Source organism: Rhodamnia argentea, chromosome 2, assembly GCF_020921035.1.
Source record: "Rhodamnia argentea isolate NSW1041297 chromosome 2, ASM2092103v1, whole genome shotgun sequence".
Taxonomy (NCBI): domain Eukaryota; kingdom Viridiplantae; phylum Streptophyta; class Magnoliopsida; order Myrtales; family Myrtaceae; genus Rhodamnia; species Rhodamnia argentea.
Window position 1 is genome coordinate 15783192 of NC_063151.1, and position 19751 is coordinate 15802942.

At 41.2% G+C, this 19751-nt stretch overlaps 1 protein-coding gene across 1 annotated transcript; it reads right to left on the bottom strand.

The window, feature by feature from the left end:
- Positions 1 to 5582: 5582 nt before the first annotated feature.
- LOC115733092 (mannan endo-1,4-beta-mannosidase 7-like) lies at positions 5583 to 7728 on the bottom strand. Its single transcript, XM_048275045.1, has 5 exons — positions 7335 to 7728; positions 7012 to 7206; positions 6740 to 6862; positions 6347 to 6549; positions 5583 to 6248 (listed from the first exon to the last, which is right to left on the bottom strand). Exons 1-5 carry the CDS (start codon positions 7665 to 7667, stop codon positions 5810 to 5812), a joined length of 1293 nt encoding a protein of 430 aa, XP_048131002.1. The 5' UTR covers positions 7668 to 7728; the 3' UTR covers positions 5583 to 5809.
- Between the last annotated feature and the right edge of the window lie 12023 nt (positions 7729 to 19751).

Below are 19751 nucleotides of genomic sequence, written 5' to 3' on the forward strand. Positions count from 1 at the left end.
GTCACATGTAGATCCTGAAACATTATAATCCTATTTCCAGCCAAAGCCGTGCGGTGTCGCTTTTGTTTTTCCCATAAGAGAGCTCATGTATCATAATGTAACATGCACGAAGCAAGAGAAGTTTTCTGTCGATGATGTTAAATCCTTCGCAGGATGATAGTCCCGACATATTAATATTCAAAATTTTCTTGCAAAATAATGTTGGATTTTTCGGAAAGGCTAGCCATATGAGATGAAAAAAAATATATTAATATTCAGTAATTAATTAATAACTCTGCATTATTCACTTGGATTTTAATAGCAAAAAGGTTGTTGAGGGTTAGCTATGGAGCAAGAGCAAAAATAAAAATAAATAAAAAACATAACCGAAAACCGAACCGAACCGAATTGAACCAAACTGAGTTTTTCAATTCGGTTCGGTTCGATTCGGACGGAATTCAGTGCCGTTCAGGCATATTCCTTAATGGTTCGGTTCGGTTCAGTTATTCAAATAACCGAACCGAATTGAACCATTGACACCCCTAAGGTACTGTTCCCGATTCTTCAAAGTAGAACTACGGTCCGAGTGATCCAATCTTCGATTCCAAGAGAGGAACCGGACCGAATATTTTTTATTTTTTTATTTTTTAGGGTAAACCTAATAATCGTAACCTCACTCCTCTTTCTTTCTTCCTTATTCGACCCTCATTCCGGAAGAGATGGGAAATACCGAAGAACAAATAAGAGATGGAGGAACCTGTGCTTCGATTGTCAGAGAATCCCAGACACGAGCTCAGCTTCTTCGAAGCCCACGGATGGATCAAAACCCAGGAGATCTTTCACTGGATTCAAGGACACCAAAAGAGAGGTTCAAAGAGGAAGCCAAAGTGCTAGAGAGCTGCTTGAGAGCCGCACATCATTGAAGCAAGAAACCATCAACATTTCGTCAAACACCATGTGTGCAAGCAAGACCCATCTCGGCATAAACAGAACCCAATCTTTGACCCATCGCACTATAAGGCTGATGGGTAATCCTCGTTCGAGGACCACAATGTGCAAGACGTCAGAGAACTTTCGGTGCTTTAGTCAGAGATAGAGAGAGAGAGAAGAGTGCAGAGTTTGGTTCTCCAATCTTTATAGGCAAGAAAACAACAGCAGAGAACGGTCTGAGTAGCGGATCAGTTTGGTCCTCTTCTGCCGGTTTCATTAGACCGCTCAGAAATCAGATCAGACCGGTTTGGTCCCAAAACTAGGTGGTCCAGTTCCCGGTCCCAAAAATTGGGAAACGTTCCTTATTGTAGGGTTCCTTGGTGGGACTGTACCAGATTGAAAATCGATCTCCCATAATTAGAATCAATTTAGTTATGAACCTTTTAATTTAACTAATTTAGTCTTAAATATTTTTGTATTGATATAAATATAGTCTATTTGCCTAATTTTGAAAAAAAAATCCTTGAAGTGGACGTCGGTCGTCCTACGTGGCGCGACTAGCGCCGACGTGAACATATTCTGTGTGGGCAAGCCGACCCCCATCGATTGTTGATGAGTGGCCTTACCGATGGCAATGAAGTCCCTAGGCAAGGGCCTTCGAGGCCGCGATGGCACTGGCCTTTGCAGCCCCTTGGGCCATGGGTGACCCTCACTTGCGGCCGGCAAGGTTGTAGCCTAATAGTCGGGGAGGGCTAATGGTGACCTCCGCCAACCACAGTGAAAAGAAAACAAGAATGAAAAAAAAGAAAAAATAATTAAAAATATTTTAAAGAAATATCAATCAAACTATTAGAAAATATTAGTGTCAACATTAGCCATATCACATAAGACAAGAACGTACACATTAGTAATTTTCAATTAAAATTGATTAGATCGATTGAACTGATACAAATGCAAAAATATTTAAAACTAAATTGATCCAATTGAAAGATTTAGAATTGAATTGATGCCTATGACATAAGTTTAGCACCTTTTTGGTATTTTTTCCCAAACTTAAAAAGCAAGTTCCTCAACTAAGGATGTCAATAAAGCAAAGGCTATACAAGGCTCACTCTATTTCCACTTCCTTATGGGCTTCTAACACCCAATTTTTCATTGAATTGACCACATTATCCCTAATGGGTCTCATTCTTGATCCATGATTTTTTTTTTCTTACCTTTTTTCCTTCCTTTTCTTTTGTTTCAATTTTACTAGAGATGAAATTATCATACTCCTCGCGAACAACATCAATTAAGGTTAAATTTGGGGTCCACTCTTGATTTAAGACTAATACTTTCCCTTCTTTTTGGTTTTTTGCTTTTCTTTCTCCATTTGGAACTAATTATTGTGTTTTTGACAAAAAAAAAATCTAATTATTTTCTCAATGAGTTGTATATTTTATTTACTAGGAAACTATTATTCAAAAAATAATTAAGGACAACTAAGAAGATAATCTTTGAGTTAATTATGTACATTGCATACATAATCCACAATATTCAATCTTTGACTAAATTCTCATAAATTTGTACCAAAAGCCGAAATCGAGGAATTCACAATCATGAGGATAATCTAGGGAAAAGAAGTAAACAATTTGTAGATAAAATTGACATTTATCTATTATGATATAGGATTAGTGCTCGCTTAGATTGCAATAATGAAGAATAAGTTCAAAAAAAGACAAACAAGGAGGAAACGTTGAAATTTAATGGGTGTGGAAGGATCGGCAGATAAAAGTTGTTTGGATGGGATGCGGGTAAATTTTTCTTTTAGTAAAATTGAGGAAAAAAAAAGAAGAAGAAAAAAGGTAAGAAATTGTTATGGCTATCGCGAAAACGCTAAAAATTAAAAATGAGAAGATAGTGTGATATGGTAAATTGGTATATTGACGAGTGTAATGGAATATTTGTATTGTAAAAATTATTGACAGAGATGACAAAAATAAAGGCAGTTTTATAGATTAACCAGATAAAAAGGAAACAATAAATTGAAGAGAGAGGAGGGTATTTGGGTAAGTTGACGAGAAAAAAGGAGTATATTAGCCAAAACGGGAGTGAAAATAGCGCTGCCCGATACAAAGTCTTGAAGGGTCACGCTTTTTCCACTCCTCATTTGGCTTAGACACTTTTTTTTTGTGTTTTGACCATACTATCTCTTGTATGGCTAACCACACTACAAAAATGATCTTTTTGTCAACCTTTTTTTTTTTTTTTTTTCCCTTGCGGGTGCCACTTTCTTTCTTTCTTGTTTCTTTCAATGCATTTGACATTCTTAATTCTCGATAGTTTGGTAAAGGATGGCAAGGCTGTAAAAGTCATGCCTTTGTTTTTGGTTGAACTTTTTGAGCAATCCCCGAGTACAAGGAGTGTGTGTGTTGCCTTTCTGTTGTATTAGCTAGAGTTGATGAGAAAAAAGGAGTATATTAGCCAAAACGGGAGTGAAAATAGCGCTGCCCGATACAAAGTCTTGAAGGGTCACGCTTTTTCCTTTTTTTTTGTTAGACACTTTTTTTTTTGTGTTTTGACCATACTATCTCTTGTATGGCCAACCACACTACAAAAATGATCTTTTGTCAACCTTTTTTTTTTTTTTCTTGGTGCCACTTTCTTTCTTTCTTGTTTCTTTCAATGCATTTGACATTCTTAATTCTCGATAGTTTCGCTGAAAGGATGGCAAGGCTGTAAAAGTCATGCCTTTGATTTCTTGGGAACTTTTAGCAGTGTGTGTTTGCTTCTTTGTATTAGCTAGAGTTGACGAGAAAAAAGGAGTATATTAGCCAAAACGGGAGTGAAAATAGCGCTGCCCGATACAAAGTCTTGAAGGGTCACGCTTTTTCCACTTCTCATTTGGTTTAGACACTTTTTTTTTGTGTTTTGACCATACTATCTCTTGTATGGCCAACCACACTACAAAAATGATCTTTTTGTCAACCTTTTTTTTCCTTTTTTTTCCCTTGTGGGTGCCACTTTCTTTCTTTCTTGTTTCTTTCAATGCATTTGACATTCTTAATTCTCGATAGTTTCGCTCAGGAAGGATGGCAAGGCTGTAAAAGTCATGCCTTTGATTTCTTGGGAACTTTTTGGCGAGCAATCTCCCCGAGTACAAGGAGTGTGTGTGTTGCCTTACTGTTGTATTAGCTAGAGTTAGCATCGAAGCTAGAACGGCTTTTGGAATTGGCAGATTCGATGTCAGTGCTCCAACAAGTAAAATATACAAAGAATTCAACATTACTGCGGAGGCAATCATTGTTGCATCCAAGCAAGTGTCTAAGGCTAAGTATTAATCTAGTTATCTTGATTTTTTCTTGGGATTTGGGTTATGGAGCGGAACTTAGATGGAGATGCCATCCTTCACAAGGTCTCTTATGCTTTAATATAGGAAAACTATGAAGTTTTTGATCGCTTGAATTTTCTCAATGCAGCGAAACGTAGATTTAGAATGGAGTACATTGAGTAACATTGCATTTGTAAAAACACCTTGAGCTTCTATTTATTGAGATTTGTATCAACTTTGGTCAAATCACATGAAGCACATTTATCCTCCATTACCATCCTCTTTGCAGAAGTTAAATGGTTTAAAGTGTGTTAATCTCATTTTAAACACAGCCTCAAAATTGTCAAACCGTTTTTGCTCTTTCCTGAAAATAAAAACTCTTTCCCCAACGGGAGTAAGAGAAAAAAAATAAAATAAAGGAGAGTTCTCTTTCTCTCTTCTCCAGCCAAAGAGGCATCATTATTAGGGAGGCATAGAAAGAAGAGCATGGCATGTAAGAAAGAAAAGAGAGAGAGAATTTATAAGAGCCACAAAAGCATGAAAGAATGAAAATGAAGGAAAGTGGGACTCATAAGGACACAAAAAAAAAAAAACCAAATAAAAAAGCTGACCAAACAAAAAAAAGACCACTTTTGTAGAGTGGAGGGCCATCGAGGGATAATATCGTCAAAACATAAAAAGAGGGAGGGTATAAACAAAAAGAGGAGTGGAAAAAGTGCGGTCCATCATAAATGTGCAAATGCAACTTTGAAGAATCTACATTAACCAATTGACCACCTCGTGGACCTCCATCGCGATAATCAGCCAACAATACGGTTGGCAAGAACCTTATATTTCCCACTAAAAACAATTTTCTTTTTGTTCGAATCCACTGAGATCTTAGTATGTAGAAGTACATTATGACCTTTGGCTTATTGCGTGAAACAAGTAGTATAGAGACGGGGTACGAAGAATAATTGATCAAGTTGTAGATATTTTTACCAAAGGACTTGGCGCTGCAAAGTTTGAGGAGTTGCGAAAGTACCTTGACATGGTCGTTGGTGATTGTGAGTATTGAAGCAAAAGTTGCACTGCCTCTACTCTCGAGAATTCCTACTCCATTTTTGCATCTATCTAGACCTTTCTTTCTTTTTTGGTATGACATATTTTAGTAGGAGAGTGTAGAATCGTGTAACTAATAGATTTATCTACACAGCATAATTATTGATCGCTAGAATTCACCAGGGAGACGGATTTCTAAATCTCGAAGGAAGAACCACCTCCTTGTTAGGGTCATAATCAGTCATTTAAGTGTGTATGTAAAAAAAGAAGTCCTAAGCATTAAGCAAAATACTATATAATCATGAGATATTGGGGAGAGTGCTTATCATAAGAACTAAGAAGATCATGTCTTCTCTAATTGAACATTTTGTCTTCCTCCTCTACAAGGCGGGTCATGGCCGAGAAGAATTGTCGACTAAATTGCAGCATACTAAGCGCAGCCAAAGCCTGAGTTAATTCAATGAACTCTTACCTAGTTTGCAAAACAGCAACGTCTCGATCCCGATCCTATATCGACCTTCCTGCAAGTGTATTCTTCACTTGATATCTTCAGTTTCCTGTTCTTCCGCCATCGTTCCTCCTTCCGTCGTTCTCCTTCTTCCACTCCTCCATATTCTTTAGCCTCGCGTACATCTTCCTTACCCTGTTGAGCTTCTGGCACTGCTGAGCGATCACGCTCGCGGTCGACGGGCTCTCGCTCAACACGATCTCATAACTGTCTCGGTAGGAGTCCATCCCTTCGGTCAAAAGCTGCCAGAACATGCCGCCGGCTGCCGCACCGCCTCCACGAGCTGAGGAATAGATTGCCGAATAGACCGTGTCGAAGAACTGGTCCCTCTCGTTCTGGCTGTAGCCGGAGTCTTTCGACGAGATCCCGAACTCCGCGAACAGGAGCGGCTTGTGGAGAACGTTCTGCGCATCCTGAATGTGAGTGTTCACCCAGTTGCTGAGGAAGGAGATTTGGTTTCCTTCACTCAGGTCGGACAACCTGTTTGTTGTATAGTAGAAACGAACCCGTAATTTATGGTCAGTCAATAAGATAGGAGCCTTTAGCGTTGTAATGCCGGCACAGTAGTTAAAATTTACCATTGATCAGGATACGAGTGAACTGTCGCAAAGTCGATACTGGGAATCTGATTATTTTCGATGAAGTCAGTTCCGACGAGGAAATAGGGGTTGTTTTGCTGCTTCTGAGCAGAGGATTGCGCATAGAAACCTTCTAGGCCGGCTTCTAGCAAATGGTTCCCATCAATTGATTTCACATACGAAGCCATCTCTGTGATCCATGCCTATAGACAGAACAAAAAGTAATTCAAGTCAGCCCCGATCGTGCATTTTGAGTTTGAAATATCACTAGATTTGATGAAAAGATTGGAGAAAATGCCAGCAAAAGTTGAGAATGTGCAATGGAACAATTGGGGTTCCCAAATGCAGTAAACGCAAGACATTGCATGAGATTAAAAAGGAGCATTTGTGAACCTGGACGGTCCTTCCTGATGGATCTGAAGGGCATCTGACTTCATTCATCAGCTCCCAAGCCATAATGGTCAGGTCATCCTTATAAGCAACCCCAGTTATGCTGTTCCTTCTTGTAAGAACAGTCTGCTTTTGTACCAATAAACAGCAAACAGGACATTACAAAAGTGTCAAGATTCTCCCATAGAGGATTCAATCCAACGACGGGATGTACTAATCCAATGCAGATTGAAAGATGGGGATGGAAAAAAATATAGAAGAGACAGAAATTCGACCTTGATGTGATTTTTGTAATAACCCTTCACCACAGGATTGGTGAAGAAGTCATCGTCCGATGCTATGGACTGTCCCTGGCCTCTTGCCCACTCCACATACTGTTTCTTTCCTCCCAACGCCTCATAGTTATCCACCAGACTCAGCACCAGCTTGATCCCAAACTTTTTAGCCTCTGATATCACAAAATCCAATCCCTTTTGCACACAACAAAAATGAAAAATAGCAAATTCACGATTGAGAAATGAAAATCGTCCCTAAGAAAATCCAAAACCCACTATGAAAAAAAGCAGGAAAAAAAAAAAGTTTAAGAAAGCAAGCTCACCTGGAACATCTGCTCATTGTAGGAACCAGGAGAGGACTGGAGGGGCATGTACCCGCCATCGCTGAACGCCCAAGTCCTTGCAATGGAGAGGCCATGGTTCGAAGCTTCTTGGAAAGCGGAGGTCACTTTGGCTCTCTGAGATGGGTCTGACGCCAAGAACATCAACCAGTAGGCATTGAACCCATTCGCGTAAAAGGGGCTTCCGTTCAGCATGAAGTGCACTCCCTCGGTCTTGATGAACCCACCTTGATCATCCGCTTTCACAACGAAATGCGACCCTCGTTCTTGAACCAGAACAAGAGCCAAGAACAACAACAGCCTCAGATGCTTCATGTTTTTCCTTGTCCTATGAAAACACCTGAAAAGAAAAATGTTTTCAAAACGAGTCCTATGGAGCTTCAAGGTCTTTTGGTTTTATAGGTTCAGGAATTAGAATTTCACCTTCCTTTTTTTTTCTTTCTTTTTTTGAACAATTTAACCTTGATTGACTGAATTAATGAAATAATTGAGTGACTGGGAAAGGTCCTGGCTAAATAGGTGGGACCAAATAGGTCGTGAAAAGCATATGACAGTCACCCAATTTCGCGGTGAGGACAGGTCTCCTTTTCTTTGATTGCTTTGCCTTTTTCCCCATTTTGTTGTTGGTGATAAAACATGGTTGGTAGGAAGCGAGGAGGATCATTTACCACCGTAGAAAATGGAACCGAGTCCACTTGTCCAAAAACGTATGAACACATCACGTGGCTTGCAGGCTCCACAAATTTTGATGATCCCGACATTTTCTTCTTCATCTTCTTCTGGTGCACAAAATCTCTTCCCCTCTCTCTCTCAAACGGCTGATTTTGAAAGGAACTTGCACATGATCAAGCCTAAGATTCGGCCATGCTCAATTCGGCCATTACGATGCATAGTGGGGTCCACGACATGTAATGTCACGGTGTTCGCTATATTTCATTATTTTAGTTTGGTATAATCGAATTTAATTTATATATATTTTTATATTAAGTACCGAACATCAACTTCGATATTTGCTTCGAGAACCTATCGCGGACATACTCTGATCTGTGAAATATGAAATTTTTTCGAGACTGACAAAAAGGATATTGACAAAACTGAATAAGTCAGGAATTCGAATGGATATTGCGATATTTAGTTTACATATTATGGATAGAAATCGAAACTTTTTCCCTCAAAAGTATTGTTGTGGATCTCATTATTTAATGCACGGGAACGACCAATCTATATGTATTTATAATAATTTGATACGGCTAAAGTTTAAATAAATATGTAAAAGGAGAAGCCGAAAGGTTTACGATATGGAAATTTGACGTGCATGACAGACAAGTCCGCCGGAGTCTCCGCTAATTGTTGATTCTAGTGAAATCTATAAGCGCCCATCCAGGCGGAATCAAAGGGTGATGGTGGGTCAAGTGATCCCCGTGTTACGCATTGCATGTGATTGGGTGTATGAGCGACGCGTGGCACAAAAGGAGTTACATCAGTTGGTGCGGTCGACATCCAACGGCCATTCTTGGAGGTGTGGTGGAGAATGGTGAGAGTGGTTTACACCCGAAGTTAATTGAGGTGGAGAAGCTTGGAATGGGTCCTTGGGACTAAGGTAAAAGAAAAGAATAAAGGGACGGAGATTACGAAAAAAAAAAAAAAGAGGGACAGAGATTGAGGAAGAATCCAGAAGAAGCGACAATCCGTAAAGGAAGATTCTATGTGGTTTCGTGCTTTTCCCTTTTTCGGTTTCTTGCTCTTTTAGGTTTTCATAATAATGTTTTCTTCTTCAGGGTAACCTATTAATTTGGTTTAGTCCCTTTTTCCCCTCATTCTGAAGTGAAAAGATTAGAATGCATGACAAATTATATTATGCATTTTTTACAAAACTGAAGTGACTCAATTAGGCTTGCGCATGGCAACTAGGGGTGTCAAAAATGCTCGAGTCGGCCCGGCCCCGAGCAAAAATTTGGAGTATTTTCGGGCCGGGTCTTGGTACTGTTTCGCATGAGGCTCGGCCCAAAAGAAAAAAGAAAGGCCCGAAACTTACAAACCTACCTATTCTTCCACATATCTCTCTCTCCTCTTGACGTCTATCTCACACTCACTCGTGCGAATCCCCCTTCACCTCATGGATTCCACCCGAGCAAACCCACGATGCCACGTCTCCTCTTGGCTACTTGAGCTTGCTCACGACGGCGACAGCGACTCCTCCTCAACATTCGTCCTAGCTCAAGCTCGTTGGTCGCCCCTCCTTTAAGCTCTCGGCCGTGCGATTCCAAGTGGAAACGAGAAGACCGCAACTTATTTGTCGACAATTCCGCTTCGTTTGCGCTGCGCATCGGCTCTGAGGCAAGTGATTCCTCTCAATCTCTAGCTTGCTTGCCAATTCGTTCTTGAATCGAGAGCAACGCGATGCTTTTGAAAATGTGTCTCCGAAAGTGGATTTCGTCTTGCATGAGCTGGGAATTGAGTTAGACTACATGTCCATTGCTTGACAAATAACCCACAAGAAAATTTTTATTTTGGGCCTTGTATTAGTCCTCTCGATCCTTTTCCATAACCATCGAGGAATATGGTAGGACGTAGAGGCTGAGATTCTACTTTGCTATTCAATCTCCTCCCCGATTTTGATGTACTCGCTCTTGACCGTAGACTCCCCTGACTTGGTGTTGGTCCACCCGATGTTTGCTACAATGAAATGAGCCAATTTTACATTTTTGTTTTTTACGAATCACCTTTTGGAGTTGCCCTTGAGTGGCATATATTGTTTAAAGAATGTAGAAGTATGATTCACTCTTATTGTAGGATTGTAGCTCACAAGATCAAACTGGTATTTCTTAATTTAGTGCAACAACCGTAGGAGAAATCTTTTTGGCGGTTTTCACCTTTAACTAAATTCCTTTTGAAATTTGTTTGTAAATTGAGAGCTTTTAGTAATTACTGTTGAATGTTCAATTTGTTAGATGGCTGAAACAAGTGCTTCAAGTACCATGGAAAAAAAAGAGGAGATCTTCGATAGTGTGGGAAAACTTCAAATAGAGTCTTGATAAAGAAAATGCTGAATGTTTGTATTGTGGGGCTAAGATAGGTTGTGCTAGTAATCGGGGTACCAATTCGATGCATTGTCATTTGTCAAGGTGTAAGGAATACCCATATGCACATGTCGATAAGAGGCAAAGAAATGCCTTGAGTCAATTTGGTAGGGTTGTTAATTCATCTGGACCTTGAAAATTTGACTAAGATGTTAATCGAAGGGATTTAGCAACTATGTTTATTATTGGTGAGTGTCCATTCAAATTCGTAGAAAACGAGGGATTTCAACTATTTTTGCATAGACTCCAGCCAAAGTTTGTAATCCCAACACGTAACACATTAAGGCATGACTATTACGAGTTGTACTTGGAAGAAAAAAGTAAATTGAGGAAATATTTCTCCAAGACATCTCCACGAGTTGTTCTTACAACCGACACATGGACGTCATGTCGAATTTGAGTTATATGTGTCTCATTGCTCATTTCATTAATGCCGATTGGAAGTTACAAAAGAAAATATTAAACTTCTATTAAATCTCGGGTCATTCTACCAAGATTATAGGAAAATCAATTGAGAAATGCTTGATAGAGTGGGGGATTTGAAATGTATTTTCTACCACCGTGGACAATGCGAGCTCAAATGACTTAGGAATTCAACATTTAAGAAACAAACTTAACCCTTGGAACTCTCTGGTCTTAAGAGGTGAGTTACTTTACATGAGGTGTTGTGCACATATACTGAGTTTGATTGTACGAGATGGGTTGAAAGATGTGAATGATTCCATCATTAGAATACGTTCAACTGTGCGTTATGTGAGGTCTTCTCTTGAGAGATTGAGACGGTTTAAGGATTGTATTGAGTATGAGAATATTGAGTCCAAAAGTTTTGTATGTTTGGACATAGAGACTCGTTGGAACTCAACATACATGATGTTGAAAGCTGCTCTAAAGTTTCAAATAGCTTTTACCTCATTGGTATTTCGAGATCATAAATTTGCTCAAGAGCTTTCCAAAACGAAAGGGTTGCCTACTGGTGATGATTGGAAGTATACTCGTGACTTTTTTCCTTTCTTGAAGTTGTTCTATGATACAATTTTAAAAGTGTCGGGTTCTTGTTATGTCACTAGTAATGATATGGGGAAGAATGTGCATGGGATCCATGGAATCATTGATAAGTATTGTCAGAATGAGAACACAAGTTTGTAAGAAATGGCTAAGAGAATGAAGATCAAGTTCGATAAGTATTTTGGCAATATGAATAACATCAATCTTACCTTGTTCATTGCTTGTATACTTGACTCGCGACATAAGTAGGGATATGTGAAGTGGATGATTAATGACGTGTATGAAAGTAGTGATGTGAAAACTTTACAAAATAGAGTATTCACATCTTTGACGTCATTGTTTGAGCAATACCGCACCGGTGTATGCCCACAAAGTATCTTGAGGCAAAAGAGCACAAGGATGGTAAGCACGTCAAAGTCTCTTGTAGTTGATGCTAATTTTATGACTGCAAAGTATCTTAGCCAAATCGAACAAAAATATTTGGAAGAAAAATCTGAATTGGACCTCTATTTGGAGGAAAGATGCAAGCGTTATAGCGCTATCTTTGATATCTTAAGTTGGTGGAAAGGAAATTTGTGACATTCTGAATTCCGACCCTTTTCGAGCTTATGAATGAATGAAACATCCGTCGATGAATTTTAGTTAAATATCGTCCGGACTTGATCACTCTTGGGATAACTAACCAAAGGGGAAAGGCCAACCAGGATTTAAGTACGTGGACTAATTAAACGTGATATTAATCACGGGTTGATATGCGTAACTCCTAAAAATCGCCCGTTAGTTTGAAATACACTGAAAATTCAATTGAGGAGCTTTGGACATGAATTGAGTTTTGAAATCGGACGTCGGATATTCAAGAATTCTAACATTGAGACTTTGGACTTCGCCTCGTGCGTGTCGATTAGAATATGGGTGGGCTACAAAGAGTTGGAGAAAATTGGAAACCGAGACCGTAAAAGTGGAAATTACCTTTTGCCCCCGATATAAGCTCATTCCTCTAGATTAGACTAAGGGTATTCTAGTCTTTGTATAGTCCCCTAGTTGACCGAAAAATGAGGGTGATTTGGTCCCTAATGACTCTTGATGGACATGTGACAAAGTGATAGATCTTGTGGGGTCCATCTTGAAAAACCCCATCAACCACCTATCAACTAGTCATTCCTGTCATTCAACCCAATCAAGCCCATCACATCTTCTAAAATCCCAAAAATCCCACTATCAACTATTCCTATTCATGTCCTCTCCTAGTCATTCTTTGTCCCTTGTACTTGCTAACCACCCCACCTTCTCCATTTGAACTCATGCATCAAAATCTCAAGGAGACAACTCTCTTCCTCACTCTCTCATTCTTGCAAGATAACTCCCCTCTCCCTTCTCCTCTCTTTCTCTCTCAGTTCCCTCTCTCTCACTTGAGAGCTCACCAGTGACACCAACCGGTCCCGACGCCATCGTGAGCTGCTGCCACCACCACCATACACCACAACCACCCATTTCCCTTCCCCTTTGTGAGTCGTGAACCTCGGAACCGCCAACGGCCCAAAGCACCCCAAACAGCTGCGCGAAACCGCCCCCTTTCAACACCGATTTTGCAGCCTGATTAGTGGACTTTAGGGGGGCTGATCTTTGTCCACCCTTGAGATATGATCTTCTAAGCTTGGTTTAGGTCTTGTGTGATCTTAGTTTAGTGTTTAAGTAAGGTTTAAGGGTGGATTAGTAGTTGAACTTAAGATATTTTGTTGAAACCGAAACAACCACGTTAAACTCCAATTCCGGTAGCCGGTGCTTGTTGCTGTTCCGAGGACTTGGAAAGCTTATTTTAAATGGTAAATTGGCTATAAACTCATAGTAAGACTTGAGATTACTAATAGACCATGTATGAGTGAGTTTCGACATGATTAATGGGTTGTTTTGGATGGATTTGTGCTAAACCCGAGATTAGAAATTTTGGAGTGACTTGTGCTTTGCTTGTTGGAGCTTATTGTGGTTGAATCGTGGCTGTGGTGAAGTGTATAGGTTCGGTTGAGTAGAGGTCGTGAGGATATCTTAAGTGAACTAGCTCGAATCGACATTAGAAGGGTTGTTGGATATTGGTTGTCTTGGAATTGGAAATGCGGATCTCATAGCTATTCTAGGGAGGATAGGCTCGGTTATGGATTATACATGAAGTGCCGTGTATATGTGGTATTAAATTTAGGCACGGATGGATCATTTATACCCTTAAACGCTTGAAATGACTTTGATCTCATTATGGAGCATACTTGAGCTAGTGAGATGTTGAAAAACCTATGTGGACCGAACGCATGATTTACACCTTGAAACTTGTATGGTTCGGTCTTGAATGACCTTTGTGAGCTTGATGTGGCTAGTTGAGTTGGTTGCTTGATGTGTTCGGCCCCGATTCCAAATTGGTCAAATTAGAAATTTGCTCACATCACATTCAATCTTGAGTAAAGAAGTGTGGATTAGTATCCAACTTGAGAAATTGATATCGAAGTATGTCGAATTGAAGTGTTATATGCTTGTTTGGCCATTTGAATGAATTGTGTAAATGTGCATATGAATACCCCGAGGAGTGATAACGCGGGGTCTATAGTCGATCGAATCTTATGATATGAGTATTTATGCATATTGTACCCTAATGCTATAATCGCGGGGTTTATGATATCCCGATGCGTACTAACGTGGGATGTGACTTGATGCCTACTAACGCGAGTCCGACCCGAGACGTACTAACACGGGTTTGAGAATGACAATTGTAACCCGATGCGTACTAACGTGGGTGCAATGTAATTTTATTAGCTTGATGCGTACTAATACGGGTCCGGCCATTGGAATTGAGAATTATAACGATTTGAGTACCACTATATATTTATAGGCTTATGAACCATTATTACCTTAAGCACGAAGTTTAGCTTGATTGTACTGTTTGAACCTTAATTATGAACTCGATTGTGTTGTTTAAGTGCTAGCATGTCATGACCTCATTTTGGTGTATCGGTTGTCATGTGTTCAATATGATTAGATTTGCATGTTGTTAGTGTCTAGAAGTACTCATGGCATAGTATATGTTTAGAGTTAGCATACTAAGATGTAATCTCATCCCGTTGTGGGATACCCTTTTTCAGACCCTAAATCCTAGCCATGCCGCTAAAGCGTTTTGGGGTACCGATGGACATCGATACATGTATCACCGAGCACCCAGTGGGCAAGGGTAAGACCTATGTTAGGAAGGGAAGTACGGTTTGGGTAGACGAAGGGGACGACTTCTAGATACCCCACTCTTAAGAAGCCTGGTTTTACAAAGACGGCGATGCAAAGTTTGGACCGCTTAGGACTTTTGAGATACCCACTGGTATCATCCCCGGATGGTTTAGTGCTACTCCCCCGGATGGTGAAGTTGTGACGTCCTGAAATTTCGACTTCTGTGAGGAAATTATAAATTCTAGCATGGAAAGTAAATTTGGATTTTGAGGATTTAAGAGAGGATGATTGGTCGTTCGAAACGTCCGTCGAGAAAAAGTCAAGTTTGAATAGTCAAACTTTGATTCGTAATACCACGGACTCGTTGAGCGCGAATTAATTTTATCCGAACCCTAAATGCCAAATTATCATTTTTTCCCTCAGACGATCGAGCCAAATGACCATCCGGTGCCCATTTGTCAAATTATCTTTTTGCCTCTACGTTTTATGTGTGTAAAACAAAAATAAAAATAAAAAAATTGAATTTTGAAGTCTATTGTGGATCCCACCTCTCTTTTTTTTCTATACGCCGGCCCCCCTCCCTTTTCTTTTCTTGACATCACCTTCCCCATACGTCGCCCAACCCCTTCCCCAAGTTTTATTTAACTTTTTGACTTTTCTTTCCCCCTCTTCCTGCCCAAGTTTCCCCCTCCCCACGTTTTTTCTCCCTCTCTCTCGGCTTTCCCCTCCCCCACAACGTGACCCCACTCCTCTCTCCCCTCTTCTTCTTCTTCTTCTTCTTCTTCTTCCTTTCGTGCGCGAACAGACCCCCCCCAAACGGCGCGATCTCTGTCTTTTTTCTTCTACTTCTTCTTCTTCTTTCCTTTGCTGTTCGTGCGAGCAGACCCCCCCCCCAAAATCTGCACGACCACCACCCAGCTGTCGTTTTGCGCCGCGCCAACTTCAGTTCGACGCCGTTGGTCCGCTTGATACTCGTGAGGCCGCTGGCCCGAGGGCCAACGTGGCTTGCGCCGCCGCGCCGAACTCTATCCAACCCAAATCCGGCCGTCGCCGGTCCCGATCCGCCACCCAACCTTGCATTTCCGCCGGCCGCGCCTCCGCTTCATCTCGTTGCCTTCCACCTCCAGCCCGCGCTTCACCCGAAGTTGCCGCGCTAACCGCGGGCCACGAAAGGGAGCCAACACGGTCCGCGCCGCCGTGCTCCATCCCGATCACTTCCCGACGCCGCTATCCCGAGTTTCCCAAACGCCCGCCCACGCCTTGAGTCCTCGACGTCCACCCGATCACTCACTAACTTCTGCTCGGTCCCGACGACGAACCACCTAGCCACCCGAAGCTCTTTGGGGACGTGATCAGTACTAACCAAGCCCCCTGTTCGAACCCGAGAACCTCGGGTTTGGAGCTCGTAAGACCCAACACGGTCGTTCGTTGTCTCGCCGCCACCACAACCCTCCGAAGCATCTGTTTGGCTGTTAGACAGCCGGCCTGACGCCCATGCAGCCATGAACAGCAACCGCGAGACCCGAACCGAGGCCGACCCGGACCGATGATCAAACCCGTAACGCCGCGCCAACTCGAGGATCCAACGTGGGAGTTCCGTTGGTTGCCCCGAACTGGAACATGGATTTAAATTCGAACTCGCATTGCCTCGCGCCCGACCCGACATCAAACGCATGAGTAGTGAGTTAACCCTTAAACTCTAAATAGGGAATTAACTGCGTTTAAGGATAGATTTAATATTATTGATTGCTAATTAGATTATTTAGTTGGGATCGGATAATTTAATTGCATGAGATCGAATTACTTGCGTGAAGCCGAGTCGACTAAATATTTTGGTATTATTAATGGAAGTCTGGAATAGTTAATCGAGTCGGAGTAATTAAATGTGATCGAGATAGTTAATTACGTTAATTTAATTATTCTTGTACGATTATTATTGTTATTATTGGGTGGTTATTGTATTATTATTGGATGATTGTATAATGACCGCTACTTATCCGGATTGATGTGAGTGATCACCCCGTTTATGGTTGCAAAATCTTGTGGATGATTTGTATATCTATATATGACCACGTGTGGACTGAATTTTGAGCATAAAAATGGCCTTGAGCCAAATTTTAAGCACGATTGTTTGTGAGTGCATTGAATTAAATGCAAAGATAAGAACCGACTTGATTGTCTCGTGTGCTTGTGTGGTCATATGAGGAGATTATACCGTGCCGGTCGTACGGTTTCCTAGTAAGTTCGTGCCGTGCCGGTCGTACGAAATAACATGACTTATTAGACGCCGGTCGCAGCTTGTGAAGGATCGAAGCCCCTACGGGGATTCCTGGTAGTTCCGTGTCATGCCGGTCGTACGAATCTTACGGACTATCGGACGCCGTCGCCGGAAGTAAGGGACAAAGCTTGGTCATGCCAGTAGACACGTCCGGTCGTAGTGTTAAGCCACACCGGTCGTGTGCGGTGGGCCCGATGGTATCTAATAACCGGAACATGTGTGATACATTATGTATGAGATTGTGATGGGTGTTCTGGTTGAGTGCCATGGTTTATATGTTGTTGGCTGTTATGATATGAACTATTCGTCGTGTGGCCCATGGTGGGGTAAGTTTGCATGTGATTGAAGATTCACCGTGATATTGTACTTGGCCATGTAGTAGATATAGCGTGGCGTGAGTCGCACGCTATTGATCCGTTATCGATATTATCCCGCATGTCTAGGATGCCTTGAGCGAGTCAATGTCCTACTCGGACTTAGGCGTTGACTCACAGAGATTTTATATCTCACCCGTTATTGTTAACCATTTTTCAAGTCTTAGGCGTGGGGAGCTAGAAGTGAGCGTGGCTTCTTTTTAAGTAGCATGGAGTAGTGTTAACCCCCAACCCCGAACCGATATTTTTGAGGATTGTAGAAGGTGGCCCCGAGGTAGGGCTTGTATGTATGTACTTCCCAAGATTAACAAGATAATTAAATAAAAGTGATTTTTGGTTAGTATTGATTGATTTGACTTTCTACTGTTATATCCCTGCTTTTAATTCATTTGTTTGGGGTTATTGTACATTCCGCTTGCGTTATTAAAAGATAAAAATTAATGGGTTGATGACGTACCTGGGACGTCGTCCTTTTATGACCTGAGGCGATTTGGTAGGGTTGTTGCGGGCCCGGGGATCGGGGCGTGACAGAAGTACTCGACCCGGACATCAAGCTTGAAGTCCGGCTTCAAAATTCGCCTAATTCGTGGAACCCCTCGATGTTGATGCCGAGGTGAACCTGGAGAACCTTTCGAGTCGGAACCCGAGATGGAAGACGAATGGGATATCCTATCAGACGCTGAATCCAATCCTGAGGCAGAAGAGGAAGTAGCGGACCGCATGGAACTCCGAGTCAAACGTTTCTATAGTGGACTGCCCCTCGATGATGAAGAATCCTCTAATGAGAGTGTGCCCAACCCCTAGGTGTAGCTGTATCACCTAGCTTTTGATATTCCTTGGGTTTAAGTAGCAGTGCCCTTTTAGTTTGTATCGTCTTTGTTGAACCCTCAAGGTCCTTTTTGCTTTATCCCTTGTATTGTAAAACACTATGTATTATGTTATGATGTTTTCCTTAAGTCATCTTGTTTCAATTTGTTTGGAGTTTTATTCATGCTTTCGCTTGTGCATATCATATCGCTTTAAGATGTACGTCGTTGAATCCCGAGAATAATCGAAAGAGAACGACCGTGGTGGGATGTTGGCGAGCTCGAAGGGTTCGGGGCGTGACAAAATTCCTCGAGATATCCTATACTCTCTTTCATTGCTCGAGATATCTTGGCCATACCCATCTCGATTGTAGCATCAGAGGCGGCATTTAGTACTGGAGGTCGTGTGCTTGATGTGTTTTGTAGCTCCTTGATCCCAATCATGGTTGAGGCTTTTATATGTGCTCAAGATTGGTTACGAAGCGCACCACTTTCTTGTTCAGTTGAGTAGAACTTAGAAGAACTCGCAAAGTTTGAGTCAAGTAAAAAAATATAGTTGTCGAATATTTATACCTCTCTATATTTCAATGGATATCTTAGTTCTCATTTTCATCGTAAATTTAATGCAGAGTTGCCAACTACGACCGTTGAGCCAAACTTGACATCGATGTCTCTTGATGATTGACGAAGTTGGAGGTTCGTACATATAATTTTTGTGAAGCTTTTGTTATCTTTTTCATCGTAAATTTAATGTACATATACTTTGCAGCAGGTTGCGGTGAAGGAGGAGGAATAAGTGATGGACTCTTCAAATATCTTTGCTCATATTAGTGGCTTAGATTCCTTCTACAGCAACTACCCAATCCAATCATGGATCAAACCAACCTCAAGATACCGATTATGCCCGCAATAAGCAATTTTGGAGGACCTTGGTTCGGGGAAGGACATGAGTTAGGTCTTGGTAGGAAGATGTTAGCGTCAACTAGGATACGCAAGAGTTCAATGAGAAACCTAGTTTGTTCTACTTTTTTCCCCCTTTTCTACCTTTGATATTGCAAATGACAATTTCGAAAGAGAAAATCCATGTTATTTGTGCATGGAACCTCATGATACATTGTGGGTAAGTATAGTACAAGTGCCATAACTTTTGTACGGCAATCACTTGAGTGCCACAACTTTTTTTTCGATCACCCGAGTACCAAATCGGAGCAAAAGGGATCACTTGAGTGCCATCTCCGGCAAAACATTCTACGTGGACTTTTTACTTAATGTTTTATGGGAAAAGTACACTAGAAGTGCCATAACATTTGTACGGCGTTCACTTGAGTGTCATAACTTTCAAAACGTTCATTTAAGTGACATAACTTTTAAAAATCATTCACTTGAGTGCCATGTTGACATGGCGGCCGGAAAAGCTGACATGACAGTCGGAAAGTTACTGTAGACACCGGAAAAGTTCTTGTAGCACTCAAGTAAACGATTTTGTTCCGACGTAGCACTCAAGTGAACGATTTTTGAAAGTTATGACACTCAAGTGAACGCCATACACAAATTATGGCACTTCTAGTGTACTTTTCCCATGTTTTATTGTGACGTGGAAATTAAAAAAAGAATTACAAGTCCACCGTGGAAATTCTTCTCCGGTGTATCCTTCT